This window comes from Garra rufa, chromosome 9, assembly GCF_049309525.1.
Source record: "Garra rufa chromosome 9, GarRuf1.0, whole genome shotgun sequence".
Classification (NCBI taxonomy): domain Eukaryota; kingdom Metazoa; phylum Chordata; class Actinopteri; order Cypriniformes; family Cyprinidae; genus Garra; species Garra rufa.
This window is the reverse complement of record NC_133369.1, coordinates 13193107-13216858: the sequence shown is the minus strand read 5'-3', so window position 1 is coordinate 13216858 and position 23752 is coordinate 13193107. Positions and strand designations below refer to the sequence as shown.

Below are 23752 nucleotides of genomic sequence, written 5' to 3'. Positions count from 1 at the left end.
CATCACACACTATGTCCCTCATATAAAAAAGACAAAGAAAGAAAAAAACCTACACAATGAATATTCACGGCAGGATGCTGATTTATACGAAAGTAATGTAACTTCTGCTCTTTTCGCATGAGCGCATTTGTGATTCATTGGCACATCAGTCACCTATGAAGTCTTTCAGTGTCTTCATGACCCTCTTTTGGCAAATTTATGCTTCAGAGTTAAAATTCAGAAGTGGGCGTCCATCACTAGTGCAGCTGGGTCCATTAGAACGAAAGAGTGTTTTGGTCAAGTGCAGATTTATAAAATGTTACACCCTGATCAGTAAACTGCTGGGAATAATGCTGCGCTCCATTCAAAGCCGGATACTGTGTTCTGTGGTCTGATTCTCAATCACATGAAACGAAATGGCTCTGCTGGTGTACGATGATCCGGAGAAGATCATTTAGGCCTGGTTTCACAGACAGGGCTTAGACTAAGCCATAGTTAAATTAGGACGTTTAAGTCATTTTTATAAACATGCCTTAGATAAAACATTACTGGTGTGCATCTTGAGACAAAACAAAGGCACTGATATATTTTAAGATCAGTCAGTGCAAGTTTCTTTCAGTTTAAACAGCTCAGATTTACATTTTAGTCTGGGACTAGGCTGAAGCCTTGTCTGTCAATCCGGGGGTTAGTGTTTTACACACCTGTCACTGCGAACACTGCTAAGCAGGTTTCATCAGTGTATAAATGTAGGGAATTTGTCTTACTGATGCAATAAATGTTTATTGCTAACTGGGTCATGTTAAAGCAGGGTTCCCACACTTCCTGACAAATTTTTCTGTGCAATTTCCATGACATGTCCATTAGTTTTCCAGTAATTTATGACGACTTTAATAATTTAGATTAATTTAATTATTACTTTTTTAAATTATGATGGCGTTTTAGAAATTTTATATTATTTAATGAATGCTTTTTTTAAATTATTTTTATTTATTATTATTGTTATTTTTTTTTTTTAAGAAATCAACACTTTTATTCAGCCAGAAAGATTCAATATTATTTTTTTTAACAATAAAAAAAGATTTTACTGACCCCAAACTTTTAAACGGCAGTTTAAACGGCAATTCTATAAAATTCACATTTTATAGAATTTAATGTGTTTTTTTAACAATAAAAAATGATTTTACAGACCCCAAACTTTTAAACAGCAGTTCTATTTCAATTCTATCTTAAATTGATCTAAAGTGACAGTAAAGATTCATTTCATTGTTAAAACATTGTTCTTTATAAGTTTCTTTTCAGCAAAAAAATCTTAGAAAATCAGCTTTTCCATTAAAGAAATAAATGACTTTTTTTTTTTTTAAATCTATTAAAATATGAAAAAGGTTATTTTAAAAGGTAATAGTACTTCACAATATTAATCTTTTACCAACCCTAAACTTTTGAACGGTAGTTTGAATTCACATTTTGGCAAAATCAAAGTTATTCTGTGCAATTTCCATTACATTTCCATTAGGTTCCAGTAATATATGATGACTTTTTATTTAATTATTGCTTTTTAAAATTATAATTGCTTTTTAGAGATTTGAGTTTCTATCCTAAGAAATACTTTTAAATTATTATATTATTTAAAAATAATTTATTTTATTTTATTCTACTTTATTTTATTTGATTTTAAAGCACCATGGGAACCCTGTTAAAGTGAAAGTTTGGGGTCAGTAAGATTGTTAGTTTTAAAGAAATTAACACTTTTATTCAGCAAGAATTGTATTTTTTAAATCTATTAAAATATAAAAAGGTTATTTTAAAAAGTAACAGTACTTCACAATATTAATGTTTTACTTTAAAACATTTACAGTTTTTTTTAAACAATAAAAAAAGATCTTACTGACCCCAAACTTTTAAACGGTAGTGTGAATTGACATTTTGGCAAAATCAAAGTTCTGCACAAGCTTCTAAGATGGAATCCTTACATAAAGTGGCATTCTAATGGCATTTTCACAAATAAAGCTAGAAATTTCCGAGTCAAATGGAACGCAGCGTTAGTCACGTGTGTTCACTAAAATGCACCTTAGTTGTAAAACGCTGGATGTGACCGTCTACCATGTTCATCATGGTGAAGTCCTGATGATTCACTGGCTTTGTTCCCTATCAGAGCAAAAATAAATACAGTACATTGAATATTTCACTCAATAAATAAAACAAATCAGTCCTTTAACCTCAGCTGCTCTTCGCCTTTAAAGCTGCGTGACTGTATCACAAATGAACAGAAACCGTTTCTTAGGACACGTTCAAACTGGATGCCTATAAAAGCTATAAAACACTAACACAAAAACAAACGCTGGGCTTGAAGTCGTCCGGTTATTGTTGTTGTTGTTCCTGGCTTTGGCTTTGCACCGTGTCCATGTAGGGGACGGCCAGCTCAGGTCGGCGATAGAGCTCACTCAGGCCTTCGAACTTGGAGCCCCAGCGCCGGAGAGAGTCGTAGCTGAAGGTCTCCTCTGAGATGGCCGATCCCAGAGAGCTGAGGCTGCCGGCGCTGGAGCCCATTCCCTCGATGCAGTACACATGGTAGGTGTCCATGGGGAACGCCAGGCTGTCGTTGTCAGCTTCCCAGATGATGCGTGAGACGTAGCTCTTGAAGTCCATGGAGCAGTGGCCACCGCAGCTGGCGTTGTGGTGGTAGGGAAGGGTGGCTCCGTTGGTGATGTTTCCACAGGGGTGAACCTCCTCCTGAGAGCCCTGGGACGACTTGATGAGGGGGGCAGTGGTGCAGGAGGAGGACTGGGACAAGCTGGAACACAGCGGCCTCTTCAGCTCGGTGATGTCATAGGCGTTCTGTTGGACACAGAGGTGAGACGTTTAATTCTAGGAAAGCGCTATAGAATGCAAAAAATGTAAACGCACATTTCAATTCAAAAGTTTGTGGTTGGTGTGATTAAAAAAAAGTCTCTTATGCTTACAAAGGTAGCATATATTAGATACAGCAAAAAATACAGTCAAATAATGTGAAACATTGTTACATTTAAAAAGAATTGGTTTTTACTTGAATTTTTAAATGTGATGCAAAGCTGAATTTTCAGAATCATTACTTCAGTTTTTAGAGTAACACGATCCTTCAGAAACCATTCTAATATTCTGATACGGTGCTTTAGTAACATTTCTGATTATTGTTGAAAACAGTTGTGGAAACCATGGCATTTTTAGTTTCAGGATTCTGTGATGAATCGAAAGTTCAAAAGAACAGCATTAATTTGAAATATATACACTACACTACCAGTCAAAAGTTTTTGAACAGTAAGATTTTAAAAGTTTTTTAAAGAAGTCTCTTCTGCTCGCCAAGCCTGCATTTATTTAATCTAAAGTACAGCAAAAACAGTACATTTTTAAAATATTTTTACTATTTAAAATAACTGTTTTCTATTTGAATATATTTTAAAATGCAATTTATTTGTGTGAGTTCAAATTTAAATATTTAACATCATTACTCCAGTCACATGTAGAATTTTTCAGAAATCAGCATATTATAGTGATTTCTGAAGGATCACACTGAAGACTGGAGTAATGATGCTGAAAATGTAGCTTTGATCACAGGAATAAATTACATTTTAAAATATATTCAAATAGAAAGCAGTTATTCACAATATTACTGCTTTTGCTGTATTTTGGATCAAATAAATGCAGGCTTGGCGAGAAGAAGAGAATTCTTTAAAAAAAAATAAAAAAATCGTACTGTTCAGAAACTTTTGACTGGCAGTGTATATTTTGTAACAACGTGAAATCTTCTGATCAATTTAATGTGCCCTTGCTAAATAAATGTATTAATTTCCTTTTGAATGGTATGGGAGTATATATAAACTCTTTATTTATTTAAACAACCTTTGCTACGTTCAGAATACAAAAATAGCATGCTAGACTAGATTTAAAATTTGGATTTAAAAATGCAAAACAATTTTATTTCAATTGGATGCCACTCTCTGAATAATAAACTCAGGATTTAAAAAAAAATGCAATGTAATATGGTCATGTGATTGTTGAATAAACTCATTTTTGTTTCCTTTGCACACAAAAAGTGTTCTAGTAGTTTTATAACATTATGGTTGAACCACTGATGTCACATAGACTATTTTAATCATATCTTTACTACCTTTCTTGGCCTTGAATGTCTGAGTTGTGCTGCTATTTATGCAGGGACAGAAAGCTCTCGGATTTCATCAAATAAATTAATAGAGATAAATTAATGACAGAATTTTCATTTTTGTCTGAACGATCCCTTTATGTTGTGCTGAAGAAACATTCTAAAGTGCTGAATGCTGCCACCTAGAGGACGATGGCATTGCTGTGTAGCTGCTGATGGAGGTCATTCCCCTGACCTGAGTCTTACTGAAAGTAAATCAATATCTCCCCTCGGCTGCCCTGTGTTAATGGAATACCTGGTCCTGCTCTCCTCCTCCCTCCTCGTTGTAGTTGAGGATGTTCTCCCGGATGTCCTCCCAGCTCTCATGCTCCGCTGGGATGTGGTAAACACCTCGCTTGCGGAACTTATTCCGACTGCCCTTCTGATTCCATACGGTCACCGCAACGAGCACAGCTGCAGAGGACAAGAATGATGAAACCAGTTATGAAAAGTTTATTTTTGTTGAAGCGTGTATGCTTAAGGTAAATAGCGGTAAATCGTTTTACTTCCATAATATGACGTGCAACAAGGTCCTAAAGAAGTTTAAGGCAATTAATGAAAATGCTTATATTTTACACAACTGTTCAAAAGTTTTTTTTTTTTTTTTTTTTGAAGAAGAAATTAATACTTTTATTTAGCAAGGATGCACTAAATTGATCAAAAGTGACAGCAAAGACAACTATAATGTTATTGAAAATGCTTCTATTTTGCTTTTGTTCCACAACTGTTCAAAAGTTTGGAGTCACTAAGGTTTTTTTGGAAGAAATTAATACTTTTATTCAGCAAGGATGCACTAAATCGATCAAAAGTATAATGTAAAGTATCGATCAACTATAATGTTAATGAATGAAAATGCTTCTATTTTGCTTTTTTCACAACTGTTCAAAGGTTTGAAGTCACTAAGGTTTTTTTTTTTTTTGAAGAAATTAATACTTTTATTCAGCAAGGATGCACTAAATGGATCAAAAGTGACAGTAAAGACAACTATAATTTTAATGAATGAAAATGCTTATATTTGGCAATATGCATATATTTTGCAACTATAATGTTGTAAAGTATTTATATTTCAAATAACTGCTTTTCTTTTAAATTCTTGATGAATTAAAAGTATCCTGATTTGCACAAAATTGTTAAGCATCACAACTGTTTCCCAAATTTGTAAGAAATATTTCTTGATCAGCAAATCTGCATATAAATATGATTTCTGAAGGATCATGTGACACTGACACAGTAATGACTCTGAGAATTCACTTTGCATCACAGGAATAAATTACATTTTAAAATATATAAAAATAGAAAACAATTCTTATAAATTGTAATAATATTTCACAATATTACCGTTTTACATTTTTGATCAAATAAATGCAGACTTTGTAACCATAAGACACTTATTTTTTTAAGAACCTTTGAAATGGTAGTGCAATTTAATACAAAATATTTTAACATATTATTATATTTACAAATAATAATTATTTTTATGAAATTATATTATTTACAGGTTTAAATAAGGTTTCAATTTTGGATTCCAGGTTTATGATTACGAAAAATATCATATTTTAATGAAAGTTTACAAAGACTTTTGTCTTTGGAATAACGTGCACGATGTGTAAATCATCCACAAAAAAGTAAACAGGGTCATTTTTGATTTCATGCTGACTTTTAAGTGCACAAGTCTGACCGCAGGCTTCAGCTTTCACCAGCACATGCCATCTTGCCAGTTCATGGCTGGTAAGACTCCTCTTTTCAATTAAAGACAGATCAATCCAAAAATAACCCGTCATTTTCTGCCAAATTTCTCAGAAGGCCATAAGCCCAAGCAATCCCATCATCTGGCAGCACGTTTCTCATTTTCGCTTCAGTTGATGAGTGATTTCTTCCTGCCTGCATGCAGTAATGCTTTAAAAAGGATTTGTGTGTTTGCTTGTGATGTGGCTGACGGAGTGTCAGAGCTGGCAGAGAGGCCTGGAGGGCACTGCCAGCCTGTCACGTCATTGTTGTACCTGTCTGAGGCTTGCGCGCACACACACACACACACACACACACACACACACATGTTGGGTTTACATGTTTTATGGGGACATTCCATAGGCGTAATGGTTTTTATATTGTACAAACCGTACTTTCTATGGCCCTACACCTACCCTACACCTAAACCTAGCCCTCACAGGAGATTGTGCAAACTTTTACTTCCTCAAAAAAACTCATTGTGCATGATTTATAAGCCTGTTTCCTCATGGGGACCTAAGAAATGTCCCCACAAGGTCAAAATCTACTGGTATTACTATCCTTGTGGGGACATTTGGTCCCCACAACGTGATGAATACCAGGTACACACACACACGCACGCACGCACGCACGCACGCACGCACGCACGCACGCACACACACACACACAGGCCCGCCTCGTCATTTTTACCTCTATTTGTGTGTGCTCTCTATTGACAGCTTTCTCAATATGCAAACACAAAATGAGAGGGTCTCATCATGGGTCCACACTGATAAGACATTACAATGCTTTTCATAAAAAGTGTAACTTCCATGATGTTGTGATAGTTACCGAAAAAGACAAGCAGACACATGCTGATGGCAAGAATGGAGCTCGGACTGAGCGCGGCAAGATGGTGAGATTTGACCCGGCCGATCTCACACCACTGGCCCCTGAAGCCCTCTGGACAGCGGCACTGGTAGCTCTTGGTGGAGTGAGCCAGACAGGTGCCACCGTTACGACACGTGGTGGGGCCGCAAGGGGACGGGGCGCAATGCAAAATACCTGTGACCTCATCCACCACTGCAACCTGATTGGCTGGACACCTGAAGTAAGAAAGCAAATGTTGATATGAAGGAAGAGGCACTTGGCATTAAGACGGTGGGAAACTGTATGGAAGAGAGTGTTCACCTGCACTCGTGTTTCCGCCACAGGTCGACGCAGTACAGTGGACTCAGGCAGGGTTTGGCACTGCAGGCGTCAGAGTGGCAGCCGGGCACGACTCCACGGCGCTCCAGTACAGTGCTGAACTCTGTGCCCTGACCATCCAGCGGCAGAGAGTGGCCGTTTAGTCTCACATCCCACATACAGCCTGTAACGTAAAAAACATAGTGAACTTTTAGATTTTATATTTCTTACTGTGACTTTCATTTGTAATATATAATATAACATGCGGTTAGATTGATCAGTTATCTTATTATTTTTGGAAGAATTAAAAAGTTCAAAACAGCATTTATTTGAAATGAAAATCTTTTGTAATATTATAAATATATTTACAATCTTTTGTTGTGTCCTTGCTGAATAAAAGTATGAATTTCTTAAAAAAAAAAAAAAAAACTAAATATGTCTCAGTCAAAAGTTTTTAAAGAGTAAGATTTTTTATGTGAACAGTAAGATTTTTAAGTCTCCTCTGCTCACCAAGCCTGCATTTTTTATCCAAAGTACAGCAAAAACAATTTTGAAATATTTTTACTATTTAAAATAACTGTTTTCTATTTGAATATATTTTAAAATGCAATTTATTCCTGTGATTTCAAAGCTGAATTTTTAGCATCATTACTCCAGTCACATGATCCTTCAGAAATCATTCCGCTCAAAAATCATGTATTATTATTATTATGTTGAAAACAGCTAAGTAGATTTTTTTCAGGTTTCTTTGATGAATAGAAAGTTCAGAAGAACAGCATTTATCTGAAATAGAAATCTTTTGTAACATTATAAATGTCTTAATCATTGCTTTTGATCAATTTAAAGCATCCTTAAAATAAAAAAGTATTAATCTCTATGATTTCTTTCCCCCAAAATATGAAAAAAAAATTATACTGACTCCAACTTTTTGAATGGTGTAGTGCAGGGGTTTTCAAACCTGTCCTGGAGCCTCCCCTGCCCTGCACATTTTGTATGTCTCCCTTATTAGGCACACCCAATTCAGGTCTTGCAGTCTCTACTAATGAGCTGATGATTTGAATCAGGTGTATTAGATGAGAGAGACAAGCAAAATGTGCAGGGCAGGGGAGGCTCCAGGACAGGTTTGAAAACCCCTGGTGTAGTGTATAATGTTACAAAAGCTTTTTATTTCAGATAAATTCTGATCTTTGCATCTTTCTATTCATCAAAGAATCCTGAAAAAAATACTCAACTGTTTTAAGCATTGACAGTAATAATAATAATAATAATAATAATAATAATAATAATAATAAATGTTTCTTGAAGAGCAAATCAGCATATTAGAATGATTTCTGAAGGATCATGTGATATTGAAGACTGGAGTAATGATGCTTTGATTACAGGAATGCTCTATTTTGGATCAAATACATGCAGGCTTGGTAAGCAGAAGAGATTTCTTTAAAAATCATTATAAATCTTATTGTTCAAAAACTTTTGACTGGTAGTGTACATTGTAGGAGACTGTTTGACAAAGTCAATTCTACAGTCTAGAGGACATTCTGCAAAAATATTTTACCTTGGAAAGCTGAGACTAACCAATCAAAATCAAGCATTCCAGAGTGTTGCGCAATTAAGTAAAATATTAAGCTTTAATCTTCAAAAGCAAGAAAACAGCAGAAGTAAACAAATTCACTCTCATCAGGAGTTCAACACAGCAAAACAGACAAACTCACTGATTACAATTACAGCAGTGAGGAAGAACGAGAAGAGAAAACCCACCTTGAAAGTCTGCCTGTGTGTTTGGAGTGGCGCTGTTTCCCAGAAACACACTGGAGGGGTGAACTACGATTTCCTTCTTCTGACCCAGGACCCCTGTGATCTCACGTGAACCCCCGCCCTGCTCTAGTCGCAGGGTAAAGATGTTGTCATGTCGATGAAGACTGACGAAAACCCACTGGCCGTGGTTCACGCGATGACCTGTTAGCTTCAGAGAGTGAGCTCCATCCCCAAGGTTAGCACGGACCGTGAGGTACCCATCTACTATCTGAGAGACAAAAAATTACAGAGTTATAGCTTTAAAAATATCTTAAACATATTTAGACACTTAAAGGGATAGTTCACCCAAAAATGAAAATTCTGTCATTAATTACTCACCCTCATGTCGTTCCAAACCTGTAAGACCTTTGTTCATCTTCAGAACACAAACTAAGATATTTTTTATGAAAGCCGAGAGCTTTGTGAGCCTGCACTGCAATTGTGTTCTGAGGATGAACAAAGGCCTTATGGGTTGGAAATGACATGAGGGTGAGTAATTAATGACAAAATTGTAATTTTTGGGTAAACTATCCCTTTAAGGGATGCTTAAAATGAATGCTATTGCATCAGATATTATTGCATTCATGTGTATCACTTACTTCCAGAATAATGAACTCATTGGCATCACGTGAGGCCATGCTGAGCAGGCTGCCCATGGAGGAGCGGGTTCTCAGCAGGAAGTGAGCTTGGGTTTTGCGTGGACTTCCTCCACCTCTAAGCTGGTACCTCAGCACACTGTCCTTCTCGAACGACCACTCAGGAAGGGCTTTGTCGCATTTGTGTCCGCTATATCCAGGATGGCAATCACAACTAAAAGAGCCCCATTCTCCCAGACATTTCCCATGCACCCCACAGGAGGGTCCTCCAGCGGTCAGACACACACCATCTGTCAGAGCACATCCCGGGGCGCTGTTCTCGCTCTCCGCTGCGCTGCCGAGGTCGTACACCTGACAGAAACAGACACACGGCACACACAGAACAGCCTGAGTCAGCACAACGCTGAACCTCATTGATCCGTATCGAGTCGCTGTCAGAAAGTGGCTCAGGTAAACTTCCGTTCCGTCCAAACAAAAGATTGTGGATTGAAAACCGAAACACATTCACTGACAGATTCATTCATGAAATGGGAGTATAATGAATTTCTGCAATCATGTTTAAAAGATAAAGTAGTGCATATGTGAGAGTTTTAGTGGCTTTATAAACGATTTCCAACAGGATTTAATTTGATTATGTTTTATGAATGAGGCTCATTGTCAATAAATGAGAAACGCATAATGTTTTCTTAATAATGCAATCATTTTTAAAATAAAAGTATCTGCAACATGTACATATTTACAAGTATTCCATTCAAATAAAATTAGTGCCTACCAAATCCACTGAAAATAGTATGATGAAAATATTACAAGAATAATTCACTTCTAGAATGAGAATTTCCTTATCTCATCCAAGATGTTCATGTCTTTCATTCTTCAATCGAAAAGAAATTGAGGTTTTTGTGGAAAACATTCCAGGATTTTTCTCCATTTAGTGGACTTCAGTCAAAGTCAAAGGGTTAAAGGTATACATTTATAATAAAGGACTCTACATGATCCCAGTCGAGGAATAAGGGTCTTATCTAGTGAAACGATTGGTAATTTTCTAAAAAAAAATTAAACTTTTTAACCACTAATACTAGTCTTGCACTAGCTCGACCTCACATATGACGTAATCACACACACGTGATGTAGGTGAAAGTACCAAGCGAACATGCAAAGTCAAACGCCCTTTACGAAAAAGTCAAACAATGTTAAATGATTTTTAAACTGGAGGAGAAAATGAGCTTACCAACATGATTATGAAATGCATGAAGACACACATGCACATCGCAAAGCTAATGCAAGATGAGCATTTGTTGTTAAAAAGTACATCAATTTTTATTTTTATTTATTTAGAAAATGACCAAGTGTTTCGCTAGATAATCTTATTCTTCTTCTGGGATTGTGTAGAGCCCTTTGAAGCTGCATTGAATCTGCAGTTTGGACCTTCAACCCACTGGGTCCCATTGAAGTCCACTATATAGAGAAAAATCCTGAAATGTTTTCCTCAAAAACCTTAATTCCTTTTCAGCTGAAGAAAGAAAGACATCTTGGATGACATAGGGATGAGTAAATTATAAGGAAATGTTTATTCTGGAAGTGAACTTATCTTTTAAGCAACACGTGTTGCGTTTGTGCACGTGTTTTTGGCTAATATTTCCCTAGGAGGAGTCTTTAATAGTTCTGTAGTGCCTGGAGGGCAATCAGACATGAAATAACTAGTTATATTCCTTAAATGACTTCTCCCCCATGATTAACACCTATGTGCTATGAGCCAGACCTTTGTTCACTATCCAACTCATCCCCCCACCATCAAGATAAGACTCACCTAGCGGAGGAGATGATGAGGCCTGCAATACTGGAAAGGACTTTCTGAACTGAACACAAACGGAACAATGCACAACAACAACAAGCTTGCAAGTATCCGTCCTTTCTACAAACGTAGATAGCTGCGTTTAAGGCGTTTTATAAAAGAAACGATTTCAGGATGTTCAGAACCGTTTCATTCCTGTCCCTTTGCAAACTCACTTTCTCTCTCTCTCTCTCTCTTACTCTCTCTCTCTCTCTCTCTCTCTCTCTCTCTCATGGTGCGTTCACACCGGACGCGACTTGCGCGGAAAAAACGCGCTATTCGCGCGTAGTTGAACGCTTGAACATTTGAGTTTACTCGCGCCATTCGCGCGGTAAAATTCGCGTCATTCGCGCGTGACATTTTCTTCACAACAGACGCGAATTCGCGTCAAGGGAGGGGCTTCTGCCACTCGTCAGCGGGAAAGTAGTTGTAAAATAGGTGAATGAGCTCAATTTGCCAGCTTTAGCTTGCTTGTAGTCTCAATATGTATGTATATGTAGGTTAAATTGAGTAAAGAGCGTTTTTTAAAACTAACCAGATTGTCCGACCTCTTCACTCACTTTATTCCTAGCAAGATCCCTTTTATTCCTGTTTCTACAAAAGTCCAAAGATGTATCGTACAGCTCCGAGGAACCACAGACAGCAACGGTGATTTTGTCCGCCATTGTTGTTTCGGATTTCTGCCTCCGTCACTACTAGAGCAAGCTCCTGATTGGTTACCGCGGCGCGGAATTCCGCCGAAGTTCAGATTTTTGAACTCGCGCGTTTCGCGCGATTCGCGCGAATGGCGCGGCAATCGCTTGAACGCTCAATGCGCGCCGCGCCATTCGCGCTATTCGCGCGTTTCGCGCCGCCTCATTCGCGCGTTTCGCGCCGCAGGATGGCTATTCGAGTCTTTGCATTGACTTAACATGTAAATCACTCGCGCTTGCCGCTTCATTCGCGTCCGGTGTGAACGCACCTTTACTCTCTCTCTCGCGCGCGTTCTCTGTCTATTTGTGTTTTATGTACGTTTGTCTATGTGCGATCGTTTGTAAGTAGAATAGTTTAATAAACAACCATATATTCACATATAATGATTCTCTGTGCTGAATGCTTACATTACAAAGTCACTTAAACTGTTTCGATCTCATATTGCTACCTTAAGCCCTATTCTGTTCAATTGTTTTAACTCCGTTCTGGTTAGTAGAAATGCGTTGCCGTGACGACGGGCCAACGTCAGAGTAATGGGTATCGCTGAATAATTTGCTGGACAAAGAAACCAGTCGATATCGTTATTACTGTTACTGATCAGAAACTGGAAACTGCGTATATTTAATGACGATTATTATACACGATTTCCTGTGAGTTAAACTACTTTCCCTGACTGAAATGTATGTTTTAAATAACTCATTTCATCCTATTCATTGGTCGTAAGACCTGGTGGAGTTTGCAGTGTATATGTGATGAGAGGAACAGTCTCATGCATATACACACATATATTGATCATCTTAAATTCTTTGAGCTAACCAAAATTCTCTACATTAATTGGCGTTAGAATGCGGGGCAGTTTTAAACTATGTGATGTGAGCAGCTCAGGAATAATTTGTGTGTCTGCATGCTTGTGTATTCAAACTCGGCTCGCGACTCGCGTCTCTTTTGTTTGTGTGTGTGTGTGTTAGAACGGTGTGGCCAAGCCCACCTTTAACACCTTCACAGATGTTTGAGCCTCTCGCACAGAGAAACTAAACCGCTGTTGAAGATGTAACTTAACTGCAGTTTATATATTGACCCTATAAAACGAAGAAATCTTTTATAGAGCGTCCTAAAGCCACCCTAAATTGAGCGAAGAAAACCTCTATTTTTGCGTGAAGAAGCTGATTGAGCGATGTTCCTCTTTCACCTTACAATGGCCATATCTTTATATTTTGAGTGTAGATAGATTAGCCATTGATGTGCACTCCAATGCTAATCAGCTATCTTGCTCCTTTGGGTTAAAACCTCAGCTTAGCTAACTGATCAGGTTGACCCCGTTTGCTCGTCGAATAGATTTAAATAGTAAACAACTTCGCGTTATTACTGTACAAATCTTGATCGAGTGTTATTTATTTGTTTTGTGCAAAGCACACACAAGTCTTGTGTCAGCAGGCTGACTCAAGATCAAGGTGCACGCATCGTAACTAAGCAACCTTTTAATAGTGTAAGCATCCTATTAAGTTAAAGTTTGCAAAACACATGTACCTGTGTTCAGTAAAACGGACACAAGAAAGATACACCAGCGATCACGCATCGCCATGGTAACTGCGCTTAGATGCGCGTTCAAATCCACACAAGGTGGAATCTGAAATCCCGCATAAAAGGTATTTCCTTCTATTAAAAGATAGAAGTCTGTCTAAAACCTCTTCCAATACCTATGCCTGATTTCATATTATTTTTTTATTTTATTTTATTTTTTTTCTTTGAGCAACAACGCTTATAGATAGTCCCAGTCAGTCTCTCCCTTCTCTTTTCCTTTTGATGTTACATTATTAATTATTGTTATTTAAACCATAATGATAATTAACATAATGTATGTTTTTCTCTTGTGTGTGTGATTTAATTTTAATTATTTCACCGCCTTAGATTCAACTCTCCCTTTAGCAATTATAATCGTATTTGCTCATTTTAAATTTTTGATTAAACAGTCTTGATTTAAATTTAAACTTTGACCAAATCGATCAAGTTGCACTCTCACTACCCCGGGTAATTCGGCCCATCCCAGGGGGGCCTTTCTCTCTTTTGCTCTCTCAGCTCTGCCATTTCCCAGGTGTGACGACTCCATAGCGCCCCCACCCGGTGGGCCCCGTCACTGACCTCAGGGCTGGCAGTCAGCTCACTTTCTCTCTTTTGCTTTAACCCTTTATACCTCTCTTTCTGATGGATTTTGTTTTTATTTCTCTCCCTATTAGAGACTGAACCTGTCTGAACATCAGTGAAATCTTTTGGTAACTACACCGATGAACTGAATAGCTCTAAAGTTAATCGCTCATCATTAAGTTTACTCATAGTTTCCTGTGTTTACCCACACAAACTATCTGACCCCTTCTTTACAGCTAGGATAATAAGCGTTTAGTTTGCGTCACCATCTGATGACATCAGTTAAGTACGCAACACATAGCAACATTTTAGCTCATTAGTTCTGTACGGACTTGCATTGGCTCGTTGTGCTTTGTCTCTCCCTCTCTATTTGTGTCAACATGTCACCATCCAGTCTCGCCATCCAGTCCAGACAAGGCAAAGAGGCAAAGAGGCCATCCTGCCCTGGGTCTAGTGACTACAGCCCCTGAGCGGAGAACAGCCAGATGACCACGCACACAGGCGAATGGATCACGATCCAGTCAAGAGCTACGGCTGCAGAGAACCAATCAACTCATCTACAGCCCGGACCATCAGTGACCACGCCCTCAACAAGATCGTCTGACTAAAGCCGCAGCGGAGAAAGCTTCACCCACGACGGAACCAGGACAGCGCGCAGAACCGCCTAGACCATCTGGATGTTCAGAGATAGCGGATGAAGAGGACAAGGACCTACACGAGGAGAGAGGAGAAAAGCTTCAAGACATGCCTGAAACACCCCCACAGACTGAGCGCAGAGAGCAGTACAGGAGAACACTCCTAAACAGCGGAAGCTCTCTTTACAATGAACCCAGCACACCTTAAAGAACTCAAATTCTTGCAGATAACAATATGAACAAACAGGAGAGCTCAACACAAAATCTCTCCCGGGCCTAACAGCCCACCGTTCACACCTCACACGCCAGCAAGCTGGCCGTGAATCTGACAGCTGTCACCACAAAACGCTGTCTTCCTGAACACTGCAGTAGGCTACAACACACGCCTGTCTGCAAAACATTGACTCTTAAGCAAGAACATTGCCCAGTGTGACCACGAGACAGATCTGCTTAGCTCCACCTCCAGCTAACAGGACCCCAGCCATTTGTCCCAGCAGTCAAAACTGTCAAAACTGAATACAGCAGCTAAGAACACGACTGCTACGACCAGCATCTGAGCCTACGTGAGACAACGCGACAGGCACCAAGGGAAGATGGCATCAACGCCAGAAAATCTTTCCCCTCAGATATCCACGTCACACTGTGAGTCACCACCCAAATGCTACAGCCTTCTTCCGTACAGCGATTGCTCGATTCAGCGGACTCTACAGACCGCCGGAAAACAGCCAAGCACCAGAAGGCAATAAATATTAGCAAAGTGATTGTCCAGCTGCCCCATGCCAAGGGGGGACGTCTGACTGACCAAGGTGAACAAACATACAGTGGTGTATGGGAGCTGAACACGCAGCGACATCACTGTGTGGGAGTGATCTGAGATCAGTGCAGGCCAACACTGAGGACACCTGTGCTCTGAACTTAACCTGGAATAGACAATGCAAAACCTGCTATGTCCTGTTTCTCACAGCCCTACGATACTCCCTCAACTGCGAGAAAGCCTTGCTAGATAAGATTACTCCCAGATGTTTACACTCTGGCGAACGAACTACCTGCATTCACCAAAAGGGGTCACTGTTCGGCTCAAAACACAGTGTGGCTAAAACCCTAATGCTGCACACACATTCAATGGAATACGTGAAGCAGTGCCCACTCTAGAAGCCACACCCCCTTTCTGAAAAGTAATCTTTTGCAGTGTACATACCATTCAGGTATTTCAAAGACTTTAAACAATTCCGTCATGAAGAGCCTAAAGGAAAATGGCCACTCAGAAATGGTGCCAAGCTGCTCTCCACATATGACGATGATGCAGAACTAATGTCATGTACAAGGCTCTCAGCAGAGCCCAGCACCCAGATGACAACAGCTGCGCTGCACAAGCCATCCAGCGATGTGCCAAGCACACCAGAAGACAAAGGGAATCACAGAGACCTGCCACCACTGTGTGATGTTTATAACTGTCAATGCCTGCAGACCAAGGATCCCACGCACACAAACCCATGTGCTCATAGACCCAAGAGCGAGGCAAGACACGCCCAGAGCAGGTACCTAGTGGAAAACGACAAGCCTGTCCCACTGCAACACCTTAAGCCGGGCCACCTGACATTACAGCACGAGTGACGGCAATCGGATCAACCCTTGTGTCACAGCAAGTCGCAAGAACTCCCTCTGAAAATTACTAACCTGCATAGACTCAAAGTAGGCTAAGCTCAGTTTCAAACAACACCACTCAGTTTGAAACAGACGAGCATCAACAACTGTTCCAGACAAGCATTGCCATCACAATAAGAACATTTACATGCTATTCGTGGAAAAACAGTGAAAGGCCCAGAAAAAACTGAGGGATTTTGTGGCTGCCTAAGGTTTTCAACAACAAAAAACCCACCCACCCAACCCAAGCATCGCTTCTAAGCCACAAGCAAACCCCTCACGCTGCTACGCCGCCTGCATCACACCCATGCACACTGGCTCCACCTACAAAATAGCTCTGCTAAAGCAGCCTCCACTGCTCCCAAGCAATGCTGACACTTTGCACTGTCCGACCACACTAAGGCACTAAGCCTAAAACAACTCAGTGATGTCACACACATGCCGCATCTAGATGACACATCCTCACATTTGTTCCTGATAACCAAACACCGCCACAGCTCCCAGCTTTCCAGGAACAAAGGGGGGTCATTGCTGATGTATGCCCAAGATGCACCGTGCAGAATACACCAGAGTACCAAAGCCACTACCAATGCAAAAGTGGCGCACTGCCAAGCATGCAGTGACAGAGGACATCAGAATATGCTAAGTTTGATGCCAGCTCGAAACCAGCGGATTTCAAACGACACAGCCTCTCTACGATGCAAAGCAGTCAGTCGACGAGAAACATCTGTGAACGTTTACCACCAGATGGCACCAGAAACGACACCCGTGTCAACTAAGAGACCACCCGTGTCACCACCTACATTGCTCACCAGTACTTCAGTGAAACATGCCCGAGTGCGACACCTGCATCCAAAGAGCGCAGGAAGCCAAAAGCATGCCGCAGCCAGCGAGATTCACAATAGGAACTGTGAACCAGTGTGTCTCGGACATCCAGCCCTGCCACTCACCAGGACCAACTGGAGACTCAGCAGAGTACAGAGAACGGCATCCTTCAGCCTAAAGCAGCCAACGGCCTGCAATGGCAGAGAAAGGAACAGCAGGACTGCGACAAATGGACAACTCACATCCAGCCTGGACAACCAGGAGCTGAGCAGCATCATCTTCTCCTTGGCCCACACCCTCAAGGGCCTCAGACAGGAGGTAAATGAACTGAACCTGCAAGCCTCCGAGTACCAAAATTAACCGACACCCACAAGGACAGCTGAACACGCCTGCTTTTCCAGAACAGAGTTTCTGATGCTAACAAGGAGCTCCTTGAATGAAACTCCACTGAGAAGTACTGAAAGATAAACTTCTGACTCCTTGCCCAACGCAACACCGCATTAGACTTCCTAAAAGGAAAAAGCATCCCATAAGACCAGCCGACACCTCAGGAGCAGCCAGACAATGTTGAATGGAGCAACGGGCCCACAGGCCCAACAGCAAAACCCCTACCAACACCACTCAGACCCGCTCAAGTCAGTGTCGACACCCCCAACATCAGACGCCTGATGACATTTGAGCAAAACAGCGGGATAACAGACACCTGCTGCCCTCCTGCACCCTAACCGGGTCCGTCGGAAACTTCTTTACACTACAAAATCTTTACGACAATTCTCTGCGAACCCTGGAACTACCTGCCCTCTCACAAGTGAGAGTCCAACCAGCGATTCCAGACTGCAGGGACCACAGATACTAGATAACAACCACCTGACACAGACCAACCTGGGTCAGGATGACCAGTGACAGTGCCTCGACACCTGTTGCACAAAGCTCGAGGACCCATACCTTGCCACTGTCTACATTATCACACCTGATAACGTCGACCACGGCACCACAGCCACTCCTTGAAGCACCAACCTCCAGAGAGCCACCTCTCTCTTCCAGCCATGAGTGCCGGGTGCATGCCTGATTGTTCCGCACCTTTGACGTCGCTCGCTGTTGTCTGTTGGACGGACAACAACGTTCGAAAGAGGGGATATGTAGTGCCTGGAGGGCAATCAGACATGAAATAACTAGTTATATTCCTTAAATGACTTCTCCCCCATGATTAACACCTATGTGCTATGAGCCAGACCTTTGTTCACTATCCAACTCATCCCCCCACCATCAAGATAAGACTCTTACAGAAATGCAGATACACTTTCCTTATTCAGACATACAGTCCCACATACAGTTATATAGAAATGTACACATATCAATGTGTTACCTTTTCTTATATCGTTGTTTCTGTTATGTATGTCGGCCTCAAACATTAATCCGCAATAGGTGAATCATTGTGCATGCTAAGACTCACGTTTAGAATCACTCAGTCAACCGAGAAGATTCATAGATCATGTTTGGTGTCTATGAGCAGCATTTATTATTCCCTAAATGTTAATGTTTGTGGCATCTTAATAACTCCTTGCTTTATATGTATTATTGAACTTTTGAAAGTTTTGTGGCCAAACAACCAATCAGCTTCCACATGCGAAACCCCATTGTGAGAGACAAAGACTTTCAATCTTCCCTCCAAAACTCAGATCAACCGGATTGGACAAGGTCCAACTGTGGGCGTGAACGACCTACAGGTTTATAAACCTCCCCTCATCTCTCTCTCGCTTGCTCTTGCCTTCGGGACACAAAGACACGTCACCCGCACCTCCCCCCAGATCCATGGGGGGGGGGGGTCTCACCTAGCGGAGGAGATGATGAGGCCTGCAATACTGGAAAGGACTTTCTGAACTGAACACAAACGGAACAATGCACAACAACAACAAGCTTGCAAGTATCCGTCCTTTCTACAAACGTAGATAGCTGCGTTTAAGGCGTTTTATAAAAGAAACGATTTCAGGATGTTCAGAACCGTTTCATTCCTGTCCCTTTGCAAACTCACTTTCTCTCTCTCTCTCTCTCTTACTCTCTCTCTCTCTCTCTCTCTCTCTCTCTTACTCTCTCTCTCGCGCGCGTTCTCTGTCTATTTGTGTTTTATGTACGTTTGTCTATGTGCGATCGTTTGTAAGTAGAATAGTTTAATAAACAACCATATATTCACATATAATGATTCTCTGTGCTGAATGCTTACATTACAAAGTCACTTAAACTGTTTCGATCTCATATTGCTACCTTAAGCCCTATTCTGTTCAATTGTTTTAACTCCGTTCTGGTTAGTAGAAATGCGTTGCCGTGACGACGGGCCAACGTCAGAGTAATGGGTATCGCTGAATAATTTGCTGGACAAAGAAACCAGTCGATATCGTTATTACTGTTACTGATCAGAAACTGGAAACTGCGTATATTTAATGACGATTATTATACACGATTTCCTGTGAGTTAAACTACTTTCCCTGACTGAAATGTATGTTTTAAATAACTCATTTCATCCTATTCATTGGTCGTAAGACCTGGTGGAGTTTGCAGTGTATATGTGATGAGAGGAACAGTCTCATGCATATACACACATATATTGATCATCTTAAATTCTTTGAGCTAACCAAAATTCTCTACAGTTCATTTGGAACTTTTTCAGTTGACAGAAAAAAACCCAGATGAATGCAAGTATGATGCTACTACAGAAGTTAAGCAGGCAAGTAAAATTGCATAATAATGTATTTTAAGGCAATGACATTTGCCAAATGCTTATGAAGACAAATACAAACATTGCATAACAAGAGATATCATGGATCAGTTTTATGACATGGGACAAACTTAAAAGTATGTCCTTTCCTATTATCAGTGAGGTATATACTTCTACTACATTATAATATTCTAAATAGACTTCAAAGCAAAGTACCCCCTAGATAAATATTGTTTTACCTGACTGTCCACCACCAGGTTCCTCACACATCCCACAAATCCTTTGTAATGGGGGTGTGTCCTACGGAGTGAGTGTGTCTCTTTAACCCCACCCAGCTGGAGAGGCTGGTAGACATCCAAAAACCTGAAGATAAATAAACACATGTAGAATTTAGTTTACATCACAGCCAGGAACTATGATTTGCTACTTAGTATTTAAGTCAAAGCAGGTGGGATTCTAGAGAGCATTTTATTGAACAAACATTTGTATATGCCTGGGTAAATAATAAGTAAAGAAAGAATAAGACCATTGTTCATCTTTGGAACACAAATTAAGATGTTATGAAGTAATGTTATGAAGCTACGAGAGTACTTTTGTGCACAAAGAAAACAAAAATAACAACTTTAGCTTCACAAAAACACAAAAAAACCGTGTTCGGTAATCAGCCTTCGGCCCAGTGTTTAATTTTATTCGGCTTTGGCCAAGAATTTTAATTTCATTGCATCCTTAAAAAATATCTTAATTTGTGTTCCGAAGATGAAAAAAGGTTTGGAACAACATGAGGGTGAGTAATTAATGACCGAATTTTCACTTTTAAAATCAAATTTTACCTTTCACTGCCTGGCGTCTCTCCAGATGCCTTGCACACTGACTGATCAGTCTCAAACATCTCAACTCCCAGACCTTCCACCTCGTTCACCGTGACACCAGAGCAGTGGTCCAGAATCATCTGCACAGTCTATACAAAACACACACATACACACAACGATTTGTCTTCAAGGCAAAGTATTACACCATCTGGGAGCACGAGAGGTCACGTTTCATAATGGAATATTTTAGACCCAAATCCCAGAGGGCGATAAAGCTCACAATCTGTCTAACCCAGTGTGAACCTCAGAGCTATGTGATGATCTGGAGTCTCTGACAGCTTCATGTCTCAATGAAATTGAGGTGAGGTTGAGAACATTATAAAGTCAAACAAAAATTCCTCCGGGAATGGCAAATGCCCAGTGTCTTATCCTGGTCACGTGACCTCCATTTTAATCAATGCTTGTACCTTGCCGTCGCTGATGATGTCGAGGTGATGCCAGCGGCGGTCCGTGACAGTGGCTCTTGTGGACAGCTGCAGTGTTAGAGTCCCCGAACCGTGATTTACACTCAGCACAGGAACTCCATTTTTCAGTTCTAATGAAACAAACAGAATCATGGAATTTCATTAAAAAACACAGAACTGTATTGATGTGAGTGCCACTTAACATTTTCATGGAAACTGTTAATTAACACCAAAAAAAGACAGTTCTGGACCTAAAGACATGTAACTTGTCTTGTTTGTGCTATGAACATGAATGTCACCCCAAATCATGCTGCTTGTTATTTATCTGATTTTTTCCCAGAGGAACATAAAAAGGCAAAACAGTCACACAGATTTGACCCCAGGCTCTTTGATCCCACTAGTACACTTCACCTTTAACAAGTTCTCAAACTCATCATAGCAAAGCCTATGACACCGTTACCGCAAACATGTGTGACATGAAAATCTAATGCTGTTTTTATGCCCCCTAAGATTGGTTTTGACCCCCAGCAGCAAAAAATGCTTATTCGTAATCAATTTGTGGTCAGTTTGAAATTGCTGTCACTGCAGTGGAGGGTTTTGGCCCCAGTTCAATAAAAACATGTACCAAACTGATGATGTAAGCTTATGCAAGGCCACGAGAGGGTCGTTTCCTGAGATCATACGACCAGTTGCACAATACAGTATTGGACAGGTGGCACAGAATCTGAATACGTGACCTTCACTGTTGACTTGGGGTCAAGATCAATGCTGACCCAAAGCCCATTCACACCACTGCTGACCACACACATTTACAAACATCTATAATTAATGGCTCACTTCAGATTGTGCATGTTGCCATTAATCGATTTTAGTCACACAATTAATTGGTAGAGGAAATTAATGTCATGCAGTGTAACAAGAGAATCTTAAATTATGATGGTACTATGACGGATGTTTTCTCCATTATTGAGATTGTTTTAAAAGCTTTGTTCAGGTTTTCCCCATCTAAACAGTAAATTTTCACATATGTGACCCTGGACCTTAAGTAGCATGGGTATATTTGTAGCAATAGCCAAAAATATAGAATATATTGTTCTTTTATGGCAAAAATCATTAGGATATTAAGTAAAGTTTGTGTTTGTAAATTTTCACCGTAAAAATATCAAAACTTAATTTGTGATTAGTAAAATGCATTGCTAAGAACTTCATTTGGACAACTTTAAAGGTGATTTTCTCAGTATTTAGATTGTTTTTACACCCTTAGATTTCATATTTTCAAATAGTTTTCTCTCAACCAAATATTGTCCTATCCTAAAAACCATAGCTTTCAGATGATGTATATATCTCAATTTAAAACATTTACCCTTGTGACTGGTTTTGTGGTCAACTATTGTTTTCTCCCTGTCATTCGGATGTGGTGCATATGGTATTGTTAACTAATATTAAATTAATTATAATTTTTGTTTTAATGTGGGGGGGGGGGTAATTTTAATAAATCTGAAATAAAATAAAATATATATTAAATTAAATTAATTTAGATTAAAATTGTACTTAAAATGAGACTTAAAATTGAACTTAAAATGAGAAATGTTGCCTTGGGAACTAACTGAAATAAGTTTAAGTACTAAAATTTCCTGAAAGTATTTCAAATTAAATATGAATTACAAATCAATTGCATTTATAACAAATTATTAAAACAAATATACAAAAATATATATACCCAGTGCAATGAAGTCCTCTTTTTCACCAGGCTGAGGTGTTCCCATTGGGCCATTGTAGAATAGCAGACCATTGCTTGCCTCTGTGATGAACTCCAGAGAGATGTGGCTCTGGAAGCAAGGCCTTATGGGAGTGAACCATGCATAACCATTGCCCAGGAAGCTGTGCTTGGTTTGCTGACATTCTGGTCCATCAAACATAGGGGGACATTTACACCTGCAACAGATCAGCCATTATGTCACCACAAGTATAACTGCATTATATGAATAAACAACATTTATTCTGTCATAAAGAAAAAAAGCAATTATTAACAAGATTTAAAGGGACAGTTCACCCAAAAATGAAAATTCTGTCATTAATTACTCACCCTCATGCTGTTCCAAACCCGTAAGACCTTCGTTCATCTTCAATACACAAATTAAGATATTTTTAAATAAAAATACGAGAGCTTTCTGACCCTGGATAGACAGCAATGTAATTACCATGTTCAAGAGCCAGAAAGGTAGTAAGGACATTGTTAAAATGTCCATGTGACATCAGTGGTTCAACTGTAATTTTTGTCATGATCTGGGCTGTGGGGTTGTCCCTCAGCCACCTGAGGTCGCTGTTTCCCTTTCCCTTGCACTGCACTTCCCTGATTGTAGTACACCTGTCTTTGATTGTCACTCGTGTCTTCCACAGCTGTTCACTATTATCACAGTCTTTATAATCCCCACTTTCCCCCCACGCTGGGGTGTCTGCATTGTCTTAAGTTCTGTCGTGTAGTCTGTGTTTCTGAATCCCTGGCCTTCGATCGTGTTCTTGGTTTTGTTTATTTTTGTGTTTTAGTTGAGTAGTTTGTG

General features: G+C 39.9%; 1 protein-coding gene across 1 annotated transcript in view; it reads right to left on the bottom strand.

Annotated features, from left to right (window-relative positions):
• Positions 1-981: 981 nt before the first annotated feature.
• The window catches only part of LOC141343156 (neural-cadherin), a 156564-nt gene continuing 133793 nt past the window's right edge, over positions 982-23752 (bottom strand). Inside the window, exons 21-30 of the mRNA XM_073847757.1 lie at positions 22912-23126; positions 21195-21322; positions 20749-20876; positions 20158-20281; positions 9439-9786; positions 8804-9068; positions 7049-7229; positions 6710-6963; positions 4410-4567; positions 982-2814 (exon numbers count right to left, since the gene is read on the bottom strand). Coding sequence (XP_073703858.1) covers positions 2338-2814; positions 4410-4567; positions 6710-6963; positions 7049-7229; positions 8804-9068; positions 9439-9786; positions 20158-20281; positions 20749-20876; positions 21195-21322; positions 22912-23126 — 2278 coding nt within the window. The 3' untranslated portion in view covers positions 982-2337. The remainder of the gene's footprint in view (positions 2815-4409; positions 4568-6709; positions 6964-7048; positions 7230-8803; positions 9069-9438; positions 9787-20157; positions 20282-20748; positions 20877-21194; positions 21323-22911; positions 23127-23752) is intronic.